This window comes from Pithys albifrons, chromosome 9 (assembly GCF_047495875.1).
Source record: "Pithys albifrons albifrons isolate INPA30051 chromosome 9, PitAlb_v1, whole genome shotgun sequence".
In the NCBI taxonomy this organism is placed as follows: Eukaryota; Metazoa; Chordata; class Aves; order Passeriformes; family Thamnophilidae; genus Pithys; species Pithys albifrons.
The window spans coordinates 6,772,790-6,797,034 of NC_092466.1; the positions used below are offsets into that span (position 1 = coordinate 6,772,790).

Sequence of the window (24,245 nt, forward strand, 5' to 3'; positions counted from 1 at the left end):
TTAGGTACTTCATATTTGAGTTCCTAATTTGCAGATGGAATGGTAACATTTTCCTCCTTAGAGTGTGTTTTGAAGACTAAAATTCTGAACAGGAGGAACTCAGGTTTACTACAATGCATGTCCAATGGTGATGAAAAAAGTCAAATTCTTGTCTTTATAAATCAGATAAAAATTTTTTGGCCTCTATTTGTGTACCTTCTCTCTTTACATATTTTATTTTGCTTTTCCAATTTCATGAGCAAAACAATGTCATTAAAGTGTCCTGGAAACTGGACCAGAAAGAATCCCACCCCAGATTCCACTGACTTTGACTTCCCTGAGTGGAGGGTTCTGTAGGAAATGGGGTGAGCTGTCGGTGGTTTGCCATGCCCAGCTGTAACATACTGTGGTCTTCCTTGGAAATTTAATTTTATGTCAAAGGAAAAGATGTCATATTCATTATGTGGCCAGGAAATTCAAAGTTGTGGCCATCTCTCAAAGCTCTTTTTCCTGAGACATGAATTTTTATTTCAAGTTAATTGATGAGTTATGATGGACGATGAGGACAGACTTGGGTTCACCGAGGGCAATTTTAGCCTTTCTGGAACTGCAGTTTACCATTTATTGGTAAATAAACACACAGAACTTTGTGTAATGACCTGAACAAGCATATTAAGAGAATTGGATAGTCACAAAGGATCTTGGGAAAACTGAATTCAGCTTCACTTATCCCTATGAGTTAATTTCAATCATGGAGAGGTCTGTATTGAACCATTTAGACAAGCTACAGTCTGTAGGGTCTATTATATTATCTTATAATTTCCATTCTGCCTCAGGTCAAATGCTGATTTCTATAGCACCCAGAGAACTAATAGTGGGAAAGATTTGTTTCTACATTAATCAGAGGTGATCCCACACTAGAGACTATTGTTTTATAAATGTAAAACTAAGCCTGTAGAACTTTTTCATTTTCACTTTTCAGTGTGCTTTAGTTATTTATGACTTTGTGCCTGAAATTTTGCTACACCCTTGTAAATCACCAAAGAAATATTTGAGAGGTTATTTTTCCCACAGAGTAAAAGCAGTCATAACTAAAAGGTTTATTTAGCTTTTTAATATTTGGATATTTTATCCATCTTTTGTACGATTTTGATTTCATTATCAGAGTGTGCTGCATATTCTGGCAGTTTAGATCCACAGGGTTATAGCTGGGCATTATGTAAACATTCTATTTATCTTAATGGGAACATATTATTTTTAAATATGCTTTTGGAGATAAAAGGAAAATTCTCCGAATGTAAATTTGGCTCTGCTGAATAGTCATTTAAAAAGAAGTACTGGAAAGTGACATGTGTACCCTTTTAAACTTGTATAACATTGAAAGCCTTAGAAATTTTAGCATCATTCACGTTAACACATCAAAGTATTGCTGGCTGAACTCAAATCTCTCTGAAATGCTAATCCACACCCTTAACTGTAGTGAAATGAAAATACAGATGGTTCTTCTAATTACTTGGAGAAAGAAAAGGGGATGATTTCCTTTAATGATTTCCCCTTCTTTCCTGACTGAAAGCAGTTCCAGCTCTTCCCTCCAGCTAATTTGACCATTAAAAGATGCCTTTGTCTTGCTTTCAGCTATTGAGGCTTCATTGCAATTTGTTAAAACTTTCCATCATGAAGTGAGGTGTGAACCCAGGGCTATGTAGGTTTGGTTCAGAGGTCATGTGAAGGGGAATTATAGCCTTGAGTATTTAAAATGAGAATGCAGGGGGGTATTTTCATCATCCCATGTCATTGCACTGATGGCAAAGATGGAGTTTTCAGTTTAAAATAGGAGCTTGACTCTTAGATGCAGTAGGTCATTGATCAAGAAATACACCCCAGGTATTCAGATTCCAGACTCATGGTAGCTCCATTTTCCCAAGGAGACAAATGAAGAGAAGCTGTTGACTTCACCACTGCTTTGTGGGGTAACATGTGCTTCAGAGGAGCTGGAGAAAACATGTGAGTAATTTCAGAGCTTTTACTTTTCATTATGGATTAAAACAAAGGCTGAGATTTTATAAACTCTACCCTGAAAGATGAGATCTGGACACTGAAAAGAGCTGCCATGATCACTGGACAGTTGGCCCTGTGTGCCTCTGGATCACAGGGGTGCAGTTACGTGGGAATCACAGGGAGAGTCTCCAGCCAGGTGGGTTCATGCCAGCTGTTGAAATATGGCATATTTTTTCTGAATGTTCTAGAAGCTGTCATGTATTTTTTAATTAAAATATTCAGTGGGGACTACAAAAGAAAGGAAATCTTAAATACAACTGCTTCAGTCCTTCTGAACTTCTTAATATACATCTTATGCAACCACCCCCAATCTAAAATGCTTTCTTTTCTGTTTTTGAGGTACATCACTTCTCTGCAAGCTATTCAAAAGAATGGGATTTGGTTCATGGCTGTGAAAACACTATTTCAGTGCTCAAAGAGAGTAATTGAGAGGTAGGAATTCAGCAGGTTTTTTTTCTGCTTCATTTTCTATTAGAGAGAATGTTGGATAATGTTTTTGCTAAGTAAAACTCTAAACAGGTTTAAAAGCTCTTTTTCCTACTAGAACAAAAATAGGAACCATTACTGAAATGGAATAGAGTTCTGGCCTTTTTGAAAGTACAATATTGTGGACATCTTCAGGAAAGGCTCTGGAGGAGTTTGTTGCCTAGGGCTGTGTATTTTGATTTTGTCTGCTTAAATCTAGGCTTTAAAATGTCGAAAAAGAAACAGGGGAAGAGTTAATTAGAAATTACTGTTCCCTCAGAGTGCTGACACCTCATATACAAGTAGGGAAAGGTGGTTTGCATACATAGGGTATCAGCAGATATAGATTCCCTTGTCAGTTCTAGCAGAAATATCTGTCCTGCTTCAGGGTAAAAATTATCCAGCCTCAGTTTCATCCTCCCTAGTGTGGAGAAGACACTGATCTTTTCCTGGTGTCAGAAAGACTTGCTCATTATTAGACATAAAATGCTGTGAGCTTCTGGGCTTGTAGCATTTGCAGTGATTAAGGCTGTCCTCTGTTTGGGCAGGTCTTGCCTTGTTTCACTGCAAGTCTCTCTGAACACCTGGAGAACTGCTACAGCAATAGGATTAATATAATAAATGAGTCCCATGTAGCAGATATCAGCTGACTCCTATGGAGCTTTTTTATTTTACCCTAATTAGAATATGGCTCTCATTATTCACTACCACTTGGAATGAAACATCTGAAACACCACTTATGTTTCTTGATAGCAAAGACTTATTTTGTTGCAATGATGGAACAAAATATATGTGAAGTGATGTAAGAATTGTAAGCATCTCAGGCATGCTGGACCTTGCAGATTCCAGCCAAGTTCTCCTCATGCATTGTACAGTATCAGAAAGTCCTGCACTGGGGCCATTAGTTATTTTGACATTGCAATGCTTAACTGCAAGGTTTTAGCAAAAAAAAATCCAGGTTATGGGTTCCACATGCTTTGGCTGATGAGTATGAAATCAACACTCATGAAATAGTGGAGTTCACTTGTTTAATGAAACAGTAGGCACTGTATTGGTCGTTGAGTTGGCATAAGTCACCTAGAAAGGAGGAAAGAATCTGTTATTTCAAAATAGATTAGCAAGTAGCATATCTCAGAGCAAAGCAGCCACACCTGCAAGTAGCACAGCTCAGAGGAGCAGCAGAAATGGGATCACCTTTTGCTATAGTTCACCCTCATCAGATGGTCATGTCCAGCCCAGAAACGAGTCACCACGGAAAACAGATATTTAGAAAACATGCAAAGTGAAACAGCTTTGTTCTGTAGAATGCAAATGTCTGTGGAAAAATGAATAAATTATGGGATAGATATTTATTGTAGAAATTGCCCGTTGAAGTCTTCTAATTGATGGGATTTCAACCAGTGCAGTCAGTTGTAAACAAGACTGTGCATAAAATTAGAGCTAAACTCTCACTGCTGCTCATGTACTTGACAGAGCCCATGCATAAGAACAATTCTCCCATCACTAATGCAGTCACAAAATGAACAAAACACTTCTTAAAAAGGAATGTTAGGGGAAAGCTACTGGGAAACCAAACTCAATCTAATAGCAATCAGGTAATGGGATAGTATCCATGGGGAATAATAGGACTTAATAACATAAGCTGAGGAACTCGGCAGATGGGGCTGGATTCCTTCTTGGTAAGATAAGTTAAATGGAGGAAGAGCATCCTAAGGAAGGGCTCAGAGAGGTGAGCCAGAAGCAAGAAGATCTGATGGTCTTTGTGCTTTCAAACTTCTTTTATTAGATAAAAAGATAGGTGAAACCCAACAAAACTGGAGAAAAGCATTCTAAAGGAAATAGGTTAAAAAAAGGGGAGGGGAGAAATTGGGCGGTGTTGAAATCTGCAGCAAATTGCAGCTTGATTTTTGTAGTAAGAGAACTTAAGTCGGTACTATTGACATTAACAGTGCTACAATATATCAAAATATAATGAAAGAATAAACAATGGAAATCATGTGTGTGTTTGTAAGTCATTGCAGTAGGAGTCATCATAAAATGTTCATTCACCTTCTATGTTCCTCTAATTTCCTTCACCTTTAGCATTTTTGGCTCCATATTTTGCTCATCTAACAGCAGATGCCTTTAATGGCTACTGTGACTGACACTGTGAAGCAGAGAAAAATAAGCAGCCAAATTCTGCTATAGAGAAGCAATTGAGAGAGTGAAAGAGAATAAACCCAGATGTTGAGACACAGGTAGAAGGGATCAATGCACATACACACAGACACAGAGTGAAACAATTGTTCTGAGAGCAAATACAGATCTGTATATTTGGAAGGAGAGGTGATCATAAATGAGCCTGGCTGTGAATATGCTGTACAATGTTTCATTTCTTTCTTTAAAATGTAATTTCCTTATTCTTAGTATAAATGTGCTGAAAACATACAGAAAGCTTCATTAGAAGTTCTATTGTGTTTTATTCTGATTATGTAGGTTATTAAAGTCCAACCTCTCTTCTTTTTTTAACATGAATTTGCATGAGAGAGCAGAACAACTCAATTCCAAATAGTGTTCTTATCTCTAACATAATGTTATTATGCAAACTATAATCAAACTAGAGCACAGTCCTCCAGACAAACCTTTAGTATTAAGAGCTCTCAAAGCTCCATGACAGATTGTTGTTCATGGGATAGTTAATTAAATGGGAGTTGGATTTTATTACTATATATAAACAACTAAGAGCAGCTGGAATGAAGTTGGTCCTCTGGGGGTTTTTTTTCTTTTTATTTGACAAATATTAATTGAACTCATTGTTCCATGGAAACAGTAAGTTTTCTTATGGCAATGTGCTGACCACAGAACATCAGGTAACTGCTGCTCTCTTCTGCCCTATACCCATCACCAGGGCAGAGGGGCACTTTGGGATCATAGAATCATAGAATCATAGAATCGATTGGGTTGGAAAAGACCTCCAAGATCATCGAGTCCAACCCTTGGTCCAACTCTAGTTCATTTACTAGATCATGGCACCCAGCGCCACGTCCAATCTGCATTTAAAGATCTCTAGGGATGGTGAATCCACCACCTCTCCAGGCAGCCCATTCCAATGCCTGATTACTCTCTCTGTAAAAAATTTTTTTCTGATATCCAACTTCAATTTCCCCTGGCAGAGCTTAAGCCCGTGTCCCCTTGTTCTATTGCTGAGTGCCTGGGAGAAGAGACCAGCCCCCGCCTGGCTAGAACTTCCCTTCAGGTAGTTATAGACAGTGATGAGGTCACCTCTGAGCCTCCTCTTCTCCAGGCTAAAGAACCCCAGCTCCCTCGGCCTCTCCCCATAGGACTTGTGCTCCAGTCCCTTCACCAGCCTTATTGCTCTTCTCTGGACCTGCTCCAGCACCTCAATATCATTTCTGAACTGAGGGGCCCAGAACTGAACACAGTACTCAAGGTGTGGCCTCACCAATGCAGAGTACAGGGGAAGGATCACTTCCCTGGTCCTGCTGGTCACGCTATTTTTGATACAGGACAGGATCCCATTGGCCTTCTTGGCCACCTGGGCACACTGTTGACTCATGTTGAGCTTCCTGTCAATTAGTACTCCTGTCAATTAGAATAATGTATTGTGCTGGGTTTGGCTGGGGTAGAGTTAATTTTCTTCACAATACCTGGTAGGGGGGGTGTTTTGGATTTGAGCTGAAAACAATGTCAATAACACAGGGATGTTTTAGTTACTGCTGAGTGGGGCTTACACAGAGCCAAGGCCTTTTCTGCTCCTCAACCCACCAACCAGGAGGCTACGGGTGCACAAGGAGTTGGGGGGAAACAGCTGGGACAGCTGACCCCAACTGACCAGAGGGGTATTCCCTATGATATGGTGTCATGTTCAGCATATAAATCTGGGGGAAGAATCAAGGGGGAGATGTTTGAAGTGATGGTGTTTGTCTTCCCAGGTGGTTGTTGTGCATGTGATGGGTTCCTGCTCTTCTGGAGGTGACTGAGGATCCACCTCTCATGGGAAGGGGTAAATGAATTCCTTGTTCTGCCTTGTTTGTTTGTGCAGCTTTCGCTTTAGTTAAACTGTATCTCAACCCACAAGTTTTCTCTCTTTTACTCTTCTGGTTCTCTCTCCCATCCCACCAGAGTGAAGTGAGCCAGTGGCTGGGTGGGGCTTCGCTGCTGACTGTGCTTAACCCACGATGTGCAGAAGCAGGAAAAGCTTTTTCCTTCTTTAGTTCTTGGGGAGAGATCCCCCCTGGGAGCTGGTCTGATGGCTTTTCATGTATTTCTATGGGGAAAATACACTTTGTGGGTGGTGGGGGAACCCCCAGGTACAGGGAGATTTCTGAAAGGCCTGCCCTTGCCTTTCAGGGTCTCTGTGGGCTGTCCTGCCTTGGCACAGGAGCTCACCCCAGGGTGAAGCCTGGCGGGCGCTGTCCCTGGTGCCACAGGTTCCCGCTGTCCCTGGTGCTGCAGGAGCCGCGCCCGCCCCGCTCTCGGAGAGGGGAAATCTCTTGCAAAGTGTTGAAATACCCCCACACAAGCTCCCAGCATGGTGGTGCAGAGGGGCACTGTTTCTCCTTGGTGTTATAGAGAAATGCCATGAGTCAGGAAGCATTTTACCCTCCTTTTGAAAAGATTTAAACCTCAGCAGTCAGATTTTCTTGGCAGCCCTTCCCTCCACCAGGGCCAAACTGTGAGATTCCGAGAGTTTTAGTGACCCTGACTCCCCTCTGTTCACGTCTGCAGGGAACAGTTCCAACCCTGAATTTCTCCAGGGCTCAGCATTCAATCTGCAGATGTTCCTGGCAGCCAATTCCCACAGTCAGTTCTAGCCTGGGGCTTGTATCGGGATTACACTCTGCATCCCTTCAGGGCTCGTGAGCAGAGGAGAACTGCCAGTTTTTCTGGAGTGGTAGGAATTGCTGGATATGGTGGAGATGCAAATCTGTCTTCATACCTTCTCATTTTTATCCCTCCTTGTAACAGCCTTTAAATCAGAGACATTCAGATACCTTTTCCCAGGGCAGTCCTGACTGAGCTATAAATAAAAAAAAAAAAAATAGTAAGCATTTTTTACCAGGATGTGTCAGCACTATGGCCTAAAATCGTAGTTACAAATGAAGAAGAAAACTTGTAGCTTAGATATTGCTATATATTTTTCCCCATGGGTTTGTTTATTTGATTGGCTTGTTTGTTTTCCTAGTGTTATATATCCTGTCTATGGGAACTTCTTATTGTAAGAAGATAAGTGTCCATTTCAGTGGTGTGTTTACAGAAGGATCTGTAATAAAAATCTGAAATTCTATTGATGTCTGTCCAGACAACTCAGAGATGGTCAGACTTGTTAGCCAGACCCTATTTTTCAGCAAAATTCTGCTTCAGCATTCTCAAACAACACACTCAATACAAATACCTCTTGAATCATCATAGCACTCAACCTATTTGTTCTGTGCTTAGAAATTAAAACCACCACAATAACAAACCTCTACAAACAACACAGAAAACAAACAAACAAACAAAAAAGCCCTCAAAGCTGCCTAATATTAAAAAAACCAGGTCAGCTTCTTTCTTGGTCATTAATTTCTGCATGGGTTTAGCTGGCAAAGAAAATCCTAAGGGGTGGTGATATGGGGGAATCAAGCCTACTTGCATCAGGTCTCTAGGCAGCAATTTTGTAGGAAGGCAAGTCAGAGAAAAAAGAGGCAGTGATTGTACTGACTGAAGTGCCTTGTGGCTGAACTGTTTTTACAGAGTGACCGTGCCGACCCTGCCTTTCTCTCTGCTTCATAAACCAGCTGCTCTGAGCAGGTACCAAGATCAGCAACAGGGAAAGTTCACTTGGCAAATACTCAAGTGCTGTTCTAGTTGATCTTAACAGGCACCAGGGCAAAAATCATCCCATCAAAAAATAACAAAGAACACTAGAAACAACTTAGGACTTAGTCTGAGCTGTATCCATGTGTGTGGATGTGCATGTACATGAATTTTAATTCTATATTTTGAACATTATCAATGGGAATATTCTTGAAAAATGAGATAGTGGAGTTATTTTCAAGTAGGAGTGAGTGCAGTCCAAAGTTTGTGTTGATGAAGGATGGAAAGGAGCCTCCTGAAGCTCAAGCCCCACGCAAGAAATCAGGCCACATGAAAGTGGATCAAGATTTCTGTTAAAAATCAGGTGGTTTATCCCCCATAATACAATGATTGGTCCAAAGGCAAGAACTTCCAAGAGGCAATTTGTTGCCCTCCCACTTTGAATTGTCCTACTTTCCATCCTAAATTTGCTCATGGTGAATTTGTTCTTTCATTAATATTGTTCCTTTGCTTAAATACATCTTTACCTGCCCCGGAGTTTACCATCCTCCCCGGTGTTTATAAAGAATACAGTGCAATTCAGTTTGGTGAATAGACACTTACAGCAAGAAAATTGTCTAGAGATTGTAATAAATTTGAGGCAAATTCACTCTGGAATCTCTCACAAAGTAGTAGATTTTCTTTTCCTTGCACTTTCAAATGCACTGCCTGCTTCTTTGTATAGACCAGCAACAAAATTTACTTCATCCTAAGCCACAGTGAAAAGTCCTATTATTAGGTGACCTTGATCCTGTCTTTTATGACAAGTTTTTCCTCCCATTCTCCCTCAGGTTTTCAAAGTTTTGCTGTTCAGTTGTGCAGTCATCCTGCATATCATCTCTGATTCCAAAGATGACTTTCTTTGGAATTTGGAATGGTGGTTCTATAAAATTTCGTTGGTGTAGTCCTGCTTTCAGTGCTAACAAAATAAAGTTAAAAGAGCTACCAAGGCTGACCAATCCCAAGCAAGGTTCTTGAGGACAATGAATAGTTGCTGTCTTTTGGTTCAATTTCTTCATGGATGTTGCTGTTCTTTGCCTGCCTCACAATTCTTAGGGTATTTCCTCTGATATAATGATGGTTTCTCATAATATACCACACCACAAGTGTTATACAAACTCAAACATACTCTATCTTGAGAAAACCACTTAAATAACATGGATGGAGAGTTGATTTGATAAAAACTTCCTTTGGTATCCCATTCTGTCTCCTCTCTCACACAAATGTGTGCTTTCTTCTGTCATTAAATATAGACTAAAACTTACTGTAAAAATGCTGTCAGACTGAAGGGCCTTCACTTTCTTATCACCTCCCCTCCTTTCCTGTTCTTAAGGCACATTTGCTTTTAGTCAGTCACAGAGCTGTGTTCCCATGCCATGAAGACAGGAAAAGTCCTTTTTCTCATGCAGCAGTTCCACGTAGCAGTTCTTGCAGAACCTGGCAGTGGGGATTAACTGGCTCCTTGACAGCATGAGTTTATTCACTTCTACACTTGGCTTTCTCCTTGTTGTGGTAATTGTGATCTGGCACCTTTATTCCTAGGGAATCACTTGTATTTTTTCCCAGTTTTTGCACTGTTGTCTTTACTCCAGCACATCTGAGGAACCAGTTTATTCTCAAGTCATTTTGCTTAGCAGGCAAATTCTGTGCACATGTGGTAGAGTAGAGCCCCTGTTCTGTATTTTGTGTTCAGCCTTAAGAAAGTTTGACTTAAATTCAAATATCCTCTTCCTTCAGGTTGTTAAACTCCTCTTCAGCTAAAGTGAGTTTTTTTAAACTGAATTCTGTGTTTATCAAAGTTTGGTACCTTGAATTTGAAAAAAGCAGCAACAACAGTCAAAAAGCTCCTAGTCAACAACAAAAAAACCCCACAACAAAAACAACAAAAAAACCCTCAACCAAACACAAAAACCATACATAGAAACCCAACAAAAACCAACCCAAACAAAAAAACCACAAACAAACAAATAAATAAACAAACAAACAAACAAAAAACAACCAAGGGGGAACAAAACAAACCAACCAAACAACAGAAAACCCCCACACCAACCCAAACCCTTCGTTTTAAATACGGTTCTTAGAGTTCAGAGACTGTAGTGTTTCAGTCCACAGCAGGGGCAGTCAGGATGCATTGAAATGATTAAAGGAAGGAGGAACAGGCTGGCCTGACATGAAATTCTTGTGTGAAAAACAATCTCGGTCCCTGGCTGGTCAAAAGGAAAATTTGCTAAAGGAACCCCCAGCTCTACGTAATCCAAAACAGGCAAAGCATCTATTTTTGCAGTGGGCTCTGCAAGAACTACCTGATCTGTTCTGCACAGAACATTCGTGGAAGACTGGGAAAGAACTTTTAAAGCAGTTCTGTGATGTAAAAGAAGTTTTGTTCATGAAAAAAATAGACAAACAGGAACAGAAAACGAACACTGGAAAGTGTGAGACTAGTGAGACAAGAAAGTGCTTTGGTCTATAAAGCCTCAAAGCATCTTACAGTGTTTGTACTCAGAGTGTCTGTGCAGAGTTGGACAGGGCAGCACAAGAGATCAGGAAAGTTCAGCTGTGAAGTGTTGGTCTGGCTCTACATAGAACATTCTCCATTGACTCAAGGAAGACCAGGGTCTCAACTATAGACTAATCATCATTCCTATGTGTGACACCCTTGTACACTTGGAATGTCAGAACAGTTCTAATGTGACACAAATGCAGTGTCTGTGACCTTTTCTCTTTTAATGAGGCAATTCTCTGTGTGAAATAGGCTTATAGTCAGTTCAGGAAGGACTCTGTCAGATAGCCTAGGAAATTCTAAACAAGATTAATATTTGCAGTTTTAAAGGAAGGAAAGAGGAATTCTTTGGGGTAAATTGCTGGAACAGTTTTACTATTCAACCCCTACTAAATATTATCTTTCCAAATCTTAACTGTAGAATACAGCTGAAGAAATTTTCTGCCTGAAGCCAAAACAAACAGAATATCTCTAGCAGAAATAGGTGGGTGCCTTCAAACAGAAGGTGTGCTGGTTACTTGTTTCAGAGGTGAAAAAAGTACATTTAAAGGTAAGAGAAAATGCAGAAGGATTTTCTGATACAGCTTGAAATAAAAGGACCTATAAGGTTAATTCCAGGGGGTTTTGTGACCTGAGTATTAAGGTGACCTTGAAGACTTCTTTAGATGATGCTATATTTGATTTTTATTGTCACATTGCCAAGTATAAACCCTTTTCTTAGAGGAATACAATGAGGGTATTTATTGGATCTACTCTTCAACTCTTGGGAACGAAACAGAAAAATAGCTTAGCTAATAATGAAATTTTTAAATATTATGTATGCAATGAAAGCATCATTAGGCTTCTTCCCTAGCATTAGCCCTTCCAGTAGGATGTAGAATACAAGAATACCATTTGCATATGTTCCCCCCTTCATTTTTCTGTGTCTTTTGGCTTATGCTTGAGACCACATCCAAAGCTGACTGCAATCCTAGTTAAAAGCAGACCATACTCTACTTTCACATTAAAGGAAACAATTGCATTTATGGATTTTGGGAATTACTTTTGCACAATGCTGCTTATCACCAAATGCCATGGTTGCACAGGGTGGTGACAGCAGCAGGAATCCCCTTTTTCATCACCTCTTTGCAGCCTCTACCCTCAGGTGTGTCTCCTATTCTGGATTTAGGTATGGAGATATAAATAGGTGCTGTATTTCCCTGGGTCCCATCCAGCTCAGATAGGTGAGACTGGGCTCTGAAATGGGCCATAACATCCCATTTTCAGTCAGGGTCATGGGTAGGTTACTAGAGGCATGAAGTGAAGGATGACACTCCTGAGCAATGTGGCTACATGGTTGATCCTCTCTCAGGCTGGAATTACAGTGATATTCCAGTCCATAGTGCAGTCCCAGCATGGATGAGGCAGCACAGAGGCAGCACTTTCCATGTTTGAGATGCCCATCCAGCACAAGCAGAACGGCTCATCTGAACAAGGGCTACACAAGATTGCTTCTGTTTCAGGATTAGAGAAAGGAATAGGACAGAAATTAAATCTGTGTTAACTCCTGGTTTATGTCAAATTGCATCAAATCAAAAGAAGGATACAATTTTGCCCATAGCCTCATAGAAAATAATTAATTAATATTTCCTTAGTCTAACAGATTGTGATATAAACTGTCATTTAAAACTGTGTCTGAATCCCCTGAGTACCTTGCAAAACCTAAAAATTTTATCTACTCTGAAGTATTCAGAAGTTAGGCTGTTCCATTTATTTTTTTTTTAGTTTCTTGAGCTGGTACAAATGGATGTAGTGGATTTTCATTGTTTTATTTTTTTTTTCCACCAGCTGAGGTCTTGGTGCCAGACTGAGATGAACAAGAATTAAGGAAGAATTAGAGAAATAGGCAAGAGCTGGATGGGGTGAGTTTTTGCTTTCTAATGTCTGAACCAAGCAAAATAAATGTGGATGGTTTTACAGACCACTTAGCATTTTTCTGATACAGAAAAGGTTAATAAATCTACTGCAGGAACAAAGAAACCCCTCAAATATTTTCAAGTAGCTGCAATATCAGAAACAGTTTGCTGTAGTTCATGGCAGATAAACTCTTCCAGGTAATCTATTAGGATGCTAGTATTTCTTTTGGAAAACTCACATGTGGCTTTTTTACCTTTAAAGATGTGCAAATCCTACTGAAAATAGTCACAGTGGGTGAGCAAACATTGTACCACCACTGGAAAATAAATTCAAATAAAACAAGTTCCTTTGTGCTACAAGCTAAATGCACATTTCTAAACCTAACTTCATTCACCAGGTACATAGCTGAGACCCTCTAGTGGCATAAACATTTATTTACCTTCAGTATATTATTAAAATTCTATTTCCCAGCCACATTATAGAAGCAAATTCACAGGTAGCTTTCTTGGACACTCTGAGAGCTCTGGTAAAGTGAATCTGGGATTAGATACTGTGCAGGCTCATGTTAATGAATGTAAATTGATTTTTAGCTGTGAGGGGCAATTATAGATGCACTGGAAGGAGAAGAGAATTTTTGAAAGGATATTCTAGAACTAATTACTATCAGTAAGAAACACGCAAAGAGCAACGTAATACCCAGGACAGCCAATAGGGATAAAAGCTTATACACAAATCTGTCATGACCCAGTAGTAAGACTGTTTAAAAACACTGATCTCCACTTAGCTTGTAAATGCGCATCACCCTCTTTCTCACTCATATATTCTCCCTCTCTCTCTCTCTCTCTCTCTCTCTCTCCTGATACACACACACACGCTCCTGGATTTGCAGAAGACAGACATTTAGGGCACTTCTTGGCATCCAGAGGAAAATCATCTGGGATTAAATAACCACAGCAGTAAGTACTCATGCATTAAATGTTTATTAAGTGGCATGCTGTCAAAACCTAGATTTAATAGTAAATACAGGAGGACTTTAATGGAAATTGGTTGTATTTGATTTTTCCTAGGAATTGCTGAAAGCTGCCTCCCGAGGATTACAACTTCACCTTTTGCTTTTATGGATGCTTGTTTACTATCCATGTGGTAACCTCTGGACAGCCAGTAATCCATTCATTACCCCCACTGATTGAGTGCGGGAGTAGTGCAGTGGTAACTACTTCACTCAGCTGACGGCAGACAACAAAAGGAGGATAATGATGAATTCAGACAATTTAACCTCCCAAAGCTTCCTCTCTGCGATTCACAGCAACACCAGCAATTTATTCTCAGGTCTCCAGTTTGTTCAGTCCTTCAAGCCATTAATCATCCCCTGCTACTCCCTAGTGGTTTTTATCGGTGTCATTGGGAATTACCTTCTTATCTATGTTATCTGCAAGACAAAAAAAATGCACAATGTCACCAACTTTCTGGTAGGCAATCTGGCTTTCTCAGACATGCTCATGTGTGCAACCTGTGTGCCCCTGACACTTGCATATGCCTTTGAGCCCAGGGGATGGGTGTATGGGCGTTTCATGTGCTACTTTGTTTTCCTGATGCAGCCCGTCACTGTGTTCGTGTCTGTCTTTACCCTCACTGTCATAGCTGTGGACAGGTACTGTGCCATGGTGTACCCGTTCCGCAGGAGGCTCACCATCCCTATCTGTGCTTATATCCTGGCTGCTATTTGGCTGCTGAGCTGCACTTTGGCTGCTCCAGCCTTAGTCCACACTTACCACGCAGAGTTCCCAGAGCTGGACTTCTCCATCTGTGAGGAGTTTTGGTTTCACATGAAAAGAGATCGCTTGGCTTATGCCTACAGCACTCTCATCATCACCTATGTTTTGCCTTTGGTTGTCATCTCCCTGTCCTATCTGAGAATCTCAGTCAAGCTGAAAAACCGTGTAGTGCCAGGCAATGTCACCCAGGGCCAAGCTGAGTGGGACCGTGCAAGGAGGAGAAAGACTTTTCGCTTGCTGGTCTTAGTGGTGGCAGCCTTTGGAGTCTGTTGGCTGCCTCTGCACATCTTCAACGTGATAAAGGACATAGACATCAGCTTGATTGACAAGCAGTATTTCAACTTTATCCAGCTGCTCTGCCACTGGTTTGCAATGATGTCAGCTTGTACCAATGCCTTCCTCTATGCCTGGCTCCATGACAGCTTCAGGGGAGAGCTGAAGAAAATGTTTGCCTGGAGAAAGAAGAAAATTGGACCCACTACAAACTGCATTATGGCGAGTGTGGTGCTGTAAACGAGATCTGGTGGGAGTGCATTTCCTTTGTACAGTAATGTTGTAAGTCTTTTCCAGTTCTAATTAGTCCTCATTCCTGACATTTGTCTTCAGGGCTCAATTACAAGAACACAATTCCCATGCTTATCTTCCCCAGCACCTCCACTTCTAATGGAGAATGACAGGCAGACCTCATGTTTTAAAAATGTCTTTACTTCTTTGACTGGAGTTAGAAGCAAGTCAGTATTACCACATTAAGATACAGGGATCCTCCCCACCTCTTTTGGATATTACTGTCAGTACAGACATGGGGTTTGGGGACAGAGAGAAGCAAGGATGTGTATGAAACCTAGATGCCTCAATGAGTGAGTGTTTTAGATTGGGTAGAAATTAAATTTGTGTATCTACCCAGAGCCCATTCCTTAGCCCAGGACCTAAGGCAGAGGACTAACAATATTCCTGTAGTCCTTTTGGGTTCAGGCTGACCTATAAATAACCTAAAGCTCTCTCAAATGCTCTCCCTCAGCAGCTATCCCAGTTGTGGGCAGGAAAGCAGGTTGGCAGGAGCTGCTCCAAGCCTCCCTCTGCCAGCTGAGTTGTGCCAGCAGCACTGGGATGCCAGTGGTCTCCCCATGCCTAAGGGTGTAGGTGACATGCAGGGCAGTGGCAGCAGCTCACTTGCACTCCCTCCAAGCACCTCTGTATGAGATGCCTGGGTCACTTGTGTGCCTGTGGCCCTTTTGGGGTGTGCTGTGTCTGCCCTGCATTGTTTCCTTCCTCACTCCCTTCTGCTCCCTGTCACAGGCCCAGGGGATGGAGCCACAGCCTTTGTGACTGTTCAGGAATCTGGGTTTTCTGCTTTTGAACTCAGCATCTTCCTGCAATCCCAAACCTGCTATGTCTCATGGAGTTGCAGCAGAACATCTAGCACATCTAGCAAGGTGAGATGTAGTATTGCAAGAGAGCAAATAAAACCAGAATGATGTTATTTCTGTGTTGTGAAACTGATGCAGAGCACACAACAGAGTATTTGCGAGATCTGCTGGTGCTGCCATCAAGGATGACTAACTGGAAACATAACCTGTGGTGGAAAATCAGTCAAACAGGGACTTACCACCACTTTACAGATATTGAATTGTGTTCTTGCCATTGTGTCATGCAGCTCCAACTGGCTGATCCTACTGTAAGTCAGCTGCATTCATTGTCATAACATTGTCATGATGAGATGAATTCCACTCACTCCTCCAGGAACTGATTTGGACATGTGGCAATGCTGCCATCAGCTTTGATCTCCAGAGAGAACCAGAAGCTTTGATAATGCCTTCAGGACTCCTTCTGGAGGTGCCTGTTAAGAAACAGTGTGCTGAAGGGACCATGGACATTGAGTAAAGTATGAGCATTGCATGACCAGTCAAAGCAAGACCTGTCAAACAGAGAGGAGTAGCAGGCAGTCCCCTTTGAAGGAGTCCTTTGGGAAGAAAAAATTTCCTTTGACGTTAACATTTCAATAAGATGAGAGAGTTAGAAGCTATAATCAAACTAATGGTAGCCATAATCAACCTAATGGTTTCTTGTTTCTTCCTCCCTGAACTGAACATATCTGATTACAGGTAAGTATATGGGGAAAAGTTCTGAAAGCAGACATTGATTCTGAAGAGGTTTCTTCCAGGCTGCTCATCTGGAATCTGTGATGGCATGAGGAACTTTCTGATACTGAGCTGAGATCAGCCAGAGAAGCAATGCAATCCAGGGGTATTTTTGGCCATGGTCGGCAAGGGCTCTTGTCTGACCACAACTGCACATGGCCAGATACATGTGCACTGTGAGGTCATGCAAGTGGACACGAGGCAAGAAAGAGAAAAGGGCTTCTTTAGTTTGTACTCATCCTGTGGAACTGTGAATGTAAGTTTGCTTATCATCATCAGTAAACTCAAGGTGATTTAAAAAAAACTCCACAGATCCCTACACACAAACTGAAAAAAGTGTTTGAAAAATATTTGAATTCTTGTTTCATGGATTTCCAAAAATTTCAAGTTGTTCTGCTGTTAGTAATGTGAATATTAGGATCTGTAGTGATGGGACAAGAAATTAGAATCTGTAGTGATAGGACAAGGAGTAATGGGTACAAATTGAAAGAGGGCAGATTTAGGTTAGATATTAGGAAGAAATTCTTTACTGTGAGGGTGGTGAGACACTGGAACAGGTTGCCCAGGGAGGTTGTGGATGCCTCTCCCTGGCAGCGTTCGAAGCCAGTTGGATAAGACTTTGAGCAGCCTGGTCTAGTGAGAGGCAGGAGGGTTAGGACTAGATGATCTTTAAGGTCTGTTTCAACACCTTAACATTCTATGATTTTGTGATTCTGTGATTACAGAAACACTAAATGAGGGAGGTCATTTTAAACTGGGCATTACTTGCATTCACTCCATGATTAAGTGTATCTGCCTTGCTTATCTTGATTTAGACTTGAATGACCTGTTAAAGAATGTTGCACTTTGCTGAATTCTAGGAAATTTTTTTCTTCAAACTCAACGCACCAAGTTACTGAAATAACTGGTGATTTTGAAAAGGCAAAACCCCACTTCCAAACAAACCAACCAAATTTTATAAGCTTTTCAGCTTTTGTTTCAGGACTCAAGAAGAGCACAGAAAGTAGGACAAGAGAACACCGAAATAACATTTCAAAAAGGAGCTTCAAATAACAAAAAAAAATCCTTACTTTTAGAGATTTTCCTTACATGGAATTATGTTTATTTGTCAGTTTGTAAAGGTTAATTAACACTGAGGTGGCCCATAATGTGTACAACCTCCAGCACTAAATACAGACAGTGCTGTAATCCAGAGTGATCCAAAACCCAGTGGAGTAACTGGGAAGACTTTCTTAACCACAGCAGACCTGGGATCATTTCCTTCTTACACATCACATTTTTACCCTCATTTGCCAGAACCACAATTTGACTTATTAATGTTCATTTGAATGTTAATGACTGAAGATGGTGGCTGCAGAGGCCTGCATGAAGCAAACAAGGGATTTGTCTCTCTGTTTCCTTGAGACAGGAATGAAGGGCTGTTCAGTGCACAGGTTGTTCCCACAGTGACAGATGCACTGGGAACACTTCTCTTCCAGCAGCCTCTGGAGCTGCTCTTAGAGCAGTGCCAAGGTCTGTCATCTCACCGAGGTTCTCAGGAGTGCCCAGCACAGCAGGCACCCTCATCTAAGTGCTGGTTTAACCTGTGCATGCCTTGAATCTGTCAGGATGAGCTTTTGCAGCAGAAAGCTGAGAGCCTGCCTGTTGTTTCAGGCACTTCTCAAGAAGAGGTTTTGCAGATGGACCCTGAAATGATTTGTGTTCTGCAGTCATGGGCTCCCAAAGCACCTTCTCTCTCCTCTGCAGCTGCCTAGGCACACCTCACTGGTCCTGTAATGCCATTTTTGTAGGTTTTCCTTGCATGGTGCACAAAGGAATTTCTGAGCTTGAGGACCGGGGGTTCTGTAGGCTGGCAGGGACCAAGGCACAGTTGCATTCCCTCAGCCCCACCTCTGAATTGAGACTCAAGAATCTCTGCTCAATTTAATTACTGTTTTCTCTGATATCCAAAGTAATAAACAATAATAAGATTTAGAAGCACGTTGATGCACTTCTTTAATCCAGTTATGCAAATAATTCTATTAAAAGCTGTCATGTGAAATGTGTTTGCTAATCTCCACCCCTCTCCAGGGAACTGCCGTGGCTCTCTGAGGGATGAGGGCTCATAATTCAGGTATTTTTGGCAGTATATTTTTTAATTACAGTTTAAAAAATTGTTGCATGCTTTGATTTTATAGAGTAGCCTGATTCCAAACTATCATTGTCATTTCTGAAGGAAGAAGTATAATACAAACTTTTTCCTTCAGCCCTCCACTATCTTTTTCTTTTCTCAGAAAAAGGTCAGATTTCTCCTCTTTACCCTGAAGAAAAGGTTGTGCAAGGGTCAACGCAAACATTTCTGACTCATGGAAAGCATACAGAAAGGACAGTCTTCTAAAGGGGGATGCTTTCTAAAGTAAAGATCATTCTCTTCTCTCTTCTTTCTGCAAGTAGAAAGACACACCAGCTCTGCACTCAACCATTCCATGTGTGGATCTGCAGCTGGCCTGGCCTGCCCCTTTGAGCTCTGGCTTTTGTGGATACATCAAGTAAATGCCACTCCCCCTACTCAGTGACCTTGTTGTGGGACACAAACATCACTAACTCTGTTCCTTTGTACCTGATTTCCCTTCCATATCAAGATGTTTTACTGAAACTCCCACAGAGCAGCTGCCAATGCATCAGAGGTATCCAACCAATATTAATAGGACCTTTCCTTCAGAAATCATTACCATAATCCCTGTTTCCAGAGCAGGTTTGAAGTATATTCTTACTGTGTACTGACATAACCACACGGGACAGGCTTCTCAGGCTGATTTCAACCAAATTTCTTGTGTGTTTCTCTGCTCCCTGCTCTCCTAACCCTCCCTCAGAATTTTGAAACCATTGATCAACTACTTAGTACAATAAGGAGCCTCAAGGATGTTGCTACCTGAAATTAAGAATACTAGCGTTTTCTGGTTCTCCTCAGGGAAGAAAAAGACATGTAAGTGCTCTCTCTCTTAAGGACCCACACAGGATTACACAGGCATTGGATATTAGGAAAAATATCTTCTCCAGAAGAATGTTCAGGAATTGGAACAGGCTGCACAAGGGAAACGCCAGAGTCATCATCACAGGGGGATTTAAAAGATGGGTAGATGTGGCACTTGGGTACTTGGTTTAGTGTGCTTAGCAGTGCTGAGTTAATGGTTGAACTTGATTATCTCAGAGGTCTTTTCCAACTTAAGGATTCAGAACTAGTTAGAAGATGTCCAGGCTGTCTCTGCACAGGACAATGAGTGAGAGGTTAAGGGCATGGAGCTCAAATAAACCTCATTGGGAGTTATGATCCTTTGGGATCTATAACTTTATTCTCTTTGCTAAGAAGCAGATAAGATTGACCTTCTTGTCTGCTGTTGTTTACTTTCCATTTCTGCAGCCTGCTTTGTCAAGCTAAATTAATGAAGCTGGTAATTTATATAAATAATAAAACACACACTCAAGAGCTCCCTGCTTTGTCTCCAAACCATTGGAAATCAATTTGGGATCACTGCTATCTATTTGCAGCTGACTGGGCTCTCCATCCTTTGCATCCTATTTATTTTTATTATCACACTGTAATTTCCCTGTGGTTTTTTTTCCTTTTTTTCTTTTTTTTTTCTTTTTTTTTTTTTTCTTTTTAATCTCTACAGGGAACACCTAAAAGGAGATGCTGGCTTTAATCCCTACATCTACGTTTCCTACAATTTCTACATTTCCATGAGTCACTGGAGATGTTGCAGCAGCAGCAGCAGCAAGCACGACTGCAAAGAGAAGCTTGCTGTTTTCCAGAGTAGTGACAAGACCTGCCTCTCCTACTGAGCACAGTCCTTGGCTTCCATGCTGGAAAAGTGTTTGTGGCTCTTAGCAGCAGGAAGGGTTTGAGCACTGTGGTTTGTGAGAACCTTGGGATGTGTGTGGTGCTGAGGATCCCTCTTACCCAGCTCAGGTTCTCCCCAGCAGCATTACCAAAAGGGTGATGTGCTCAGGGGGAGGCAGCTGTTGCTCTGGCAAGGCTGGGCAGCATGAGATATTGTCTCTCTTTCTACAGTTTCTCAGTCACAGGGAGTTGTGATTATTTACCCATCACACCCACAACGTGACAGCCGAACCACACGGGAGCTGTGATGGTCTGTGCCAGGTTGCCGTCAGACACAGCTCAGGTTTGTGTGACCAGCTGCATTTAGGAGAGGGAACACGAAGCAACAGACTGTCCTGTAAACCAAGCCCATCTTGGACTCTTGGAGGCACCATCCAAAGGCTAAGTCTGTAATCACCCACAGGCTGTGTTCCTGTATGAACAGAGGAGCCACTCAAGCTTTTTTGTGGTCCCTCCCTTGTGGTGTGCCAGTCCATTGTATTTGTTTTATTGAATCTTTTCTCCCTCCCCTCAGCCCTACAGTGCAATGGGGGCAAGCCAAGCATATGCTTGAAGCATTTATGTGAAATCCACATACGCAGAGCCATTGGTGTACAGTCTAGAGGCAGGTGAGCTTGAGAGCACAAGCACTTGTGAAAGGGTCTTTTTATAAAAATAATTGAAAGACTGGGGATACAATTCTGAGGCAAGTGTTCAACCAACCCACTCTCCAAACCCCAGAGATAGCTCTGGAGGAAGGAAGAAGAAAACAATTCAAATTTCATGTGCAGGAGTTAGCTATGAGCTATATCACCAATATATACTATATAAAAAGTATTTAAAATCATTAACAAGACAAAATCCTCAATGCTCAGCTTTGGAATTATTTCCCCACAATTACTGGATCATTTTAAATTCAAAATCTGTTGTTCATATGCATAAATTAAAAATAAAAAAAAGAAATTTAAAATCATCTAAAGCACTAGACAATATATGGCAGACCTGTTTAATCATAACAAGTAAATAATATTGTCATTGCGAATCACTTCTTCATTAAAACATGTATTTACATCTGTTGTATAAATGATGTTGATTTGTAAAAGCCTTTCGTGCCACCCATGCAATTGTCACTTGTCACAGCTAATTCTAGATCGTTTTGACAGCACCTCCTCTTGGAAAATTGCCACAGACTGAGGATAGACAGAAATGCAAATCATCACTGGTCAGAGTTCTGACAATATCACATGAACTGCAGAGAAGCTTTTGGAGACCTGTGTCTTGCTGTAGTGACAAAAGATGGGTTTCTTATCATAAGGCATTGTGGAAAGCACTGCTACAAACACTTCTCAAGCTCCAAAAATTTGTATACAGAGTCTGACAGGATCTGTATTCTTTCATAGTTCCTAACACTCTTCCTTTATTGCTGAATGAAGAAACAGGTTTACCCATGAAATAGTTTCCTATGGCACTACCCACCTGTAAATGCTGCTGTGTAGGGGCAGAGTGAGAACATAAAAGAAGAAAGGATTAAAAGTCAGACTGCCCAGACCCTGAAATCATTAAATTATTGGATAAAGGCAACAGAACTTTGAAAAGTTATCTTTCAATCATTGACTGAGAAGATTTTATCTCTTCCTCCCACCTATTTTAAGGAAAGGCTCTTGAATTTCAGGCTACTATTTTTCATGCAGGTAGAAGACATTTTAATGTTTGTTCACCATTGAAGAAGTGGAACATTTGGTAGCTTTCTAAAACATTATGGGCTTGCTGAGTGGTCAGAGAGGCACAAAAAATTTGAAAAGAAAATGCACAGCATTTTTAGTGCTAAAATGAATTAGCTTGAGAGGCTGAATCTGCAATATGATGTTCAACAAACAGCTTAATTTACAGTGCTGAAAATAGAGATAATTAGGCGAGCACTTTCACTTCCAGATCCAACATGAGGTACTTGGAAACAGAGGTGGACAGTGGGTTGGGAGAAGGCCAGATTGGCACAAGAATAGTGCTAAAATTTTTGTCAGCAGTGAATAAAAACTAAATGAGGAGTTTCAGTACAGCTTTCTAATTCTGAAACTATTTACATTCAAATATTGAGTCTTGAGGAGGTGGATAAAGGTAATGCAGAGCTACATTGAGTTTCACAATTCATATATTTGAAAACAGTTGCAAAAGTAGCAAGCCCTACAGATTACTCTAAATTGCAGATGTTTGAAACATGAAACTGCAGTTTGATTTCACCTTATATTGCAGAAAGTCTAAGCTCTTTGAGTAGAGTTTAGAGCAGAGATGACTCTGTCCTTATTGTGGACACCAGAAATTTAACCAAGCCACTGTGATATTCTGCTGTACGTATTAGGTCCAAAATGAGCTTTGAGGTTTCTCTCTACACAAGATTTTAATCTAACATTCACAGCACAACCAGAAGATAGAAAACAGCAGATCATGCAGGTAGAAGTTCTAATGTCTCATTTACAGTAACAAAACAATTTTAAACACAAAAGAACTTAAAGAGGAAGCTTTGAAATGATCTATTTAACCTCTGTCACCTACATGTTTTCTATTAAATTCAAAATACTTTTTCAGGGAAAAACTGTTTCCTTTACAAAATATTCTCCCCTCTGGACATCGCCACCTTTAATCACTAGGACGTGTTTTAGTAACTGCAGTTGCAACAAGAAAGATCTTACAAGAACATAAGGCAGAGTTTAGTTATCCAGAAGCCTGCTAATTTCCCTTATTAATGGCTAGGAATCCAACAGGTACCTCTTATCCCCTGAATATCAACCCTGTACATGTATTTCCCAACAAGAACTAATTACACATTTGAGATTCCACCAAACAGTAATGGTTTAATTCACTTTGGAATAAGCAGCAGTGTGGGTAAACTGTCACTGAAAGTTGTGTCACATCTGGAAAAGAGAGAATCCTAAGGGGAACCTGTGTGACTTGGAGCACTTAAGACCTGTGTTATGCCTCGTTCCAAATACCTCCTTCTTCTGAAGTGTGCTTGAACAAACTGAGTAGAAGAGGAGCAAACACAAGTTGCTCTTCAATGATTACATGGGGCACCACCAGCTACAGTAACACTTTGGGCTGCCCTCAGGTACCTGAGAACCTCAGCCCCACATCAACCCAGACCAAGAACAGTCTGGATTTCAGATCAGGATTACAGGAATTTGACAAGAGGTCCCTCCCTTTTCGTTCTTTTGTACTAGTAGAAGGAAAACAGAATACAAGTGAACTTCCAACCTTTTAGTTTCTTGCTATACAATATTCCCAGGTTGCCTTCCCCCTGGCCTCTATACAGATCAGGAGCCCTCAGGATGCAACAAAGCTCCCTCCATACACATTATAGAGTTTGTAATAAGTGGAAGAACCCAAGATCTGAGATACCTCCTCCTAACTGCTCTGGCAGGTTGGAGTCCACGAGGAACAAGCCATGAAGCAGAACATAAGTATATATAATTATCATCCTAATACAGAGCTAAACCAAAACCCTAAATTGGGCTAGGTGGTTTGTCAGGTATCACCTCTTCACAAGAAACTAATGCCAGTTTCCCTTCAACATTCAGCATTAATACATTTAATAAAATGGCTGGGTCTTTATTCACCAAAGTATTCTCCTAAGTTACTCTTTGTGTCCCTGGAACCTGCTAGTCGGTTGTTTTCTCAATAATTTTTTCTCCATTAGAGAAACCAAACTTGTTTCCCTACCTCCCAGCAAGCCTTACACCCCTAAT

The 24,245-nt window shown here is 41.0% G+C and overlaps 1 protein-coding gene across 1 annotated transcript; it reads left to right on the forward strand.

Moving 5' to 3' along the window:
* Positions 1-1,904: 1,904 nt before the first annotated feature.
* PRLHR (prolactin releasing hormone receptor) lies at positions 1,905-21,539 on the forward strand. Its single transcript, XM_071563585.1, has 7 exons — positions 1,905-1,983; positions 2,377-2,469; positions 6,435-6,505; positions 12,665-12,738; positions 13,623-13,689; positions 13,801-15,063; positions 20,300-21,539. The coding sequence occupies exon 6, from the start codon at positions 13,987-13,989 to the stop codon at positions 15,019-15,021; it is 1,035 nt and encodes a 344-aa protein (XP_071419686.1). The 5' UTR covers positions 1,905-1,983; positions 2,377-2,469; positions 6,435-6,505; positions 12,665-12,738; positions 13,623-13,689; positions 13,801-13,986; the 3' UTR covers positions 15,022-15,063; positions 20,300-21,539.
* Positions 21,540-24,245: the final 2,706 nt, after the last annotated feature.

Coding starts and splice junctions, on each gene's coding strand:
- PRLHR (XM_071563585.1), top strand. CDS start 13,987: ATGATGAATTCAGACAATTTAACCTCCCAAAGCTTCCTCTCTGCGATT.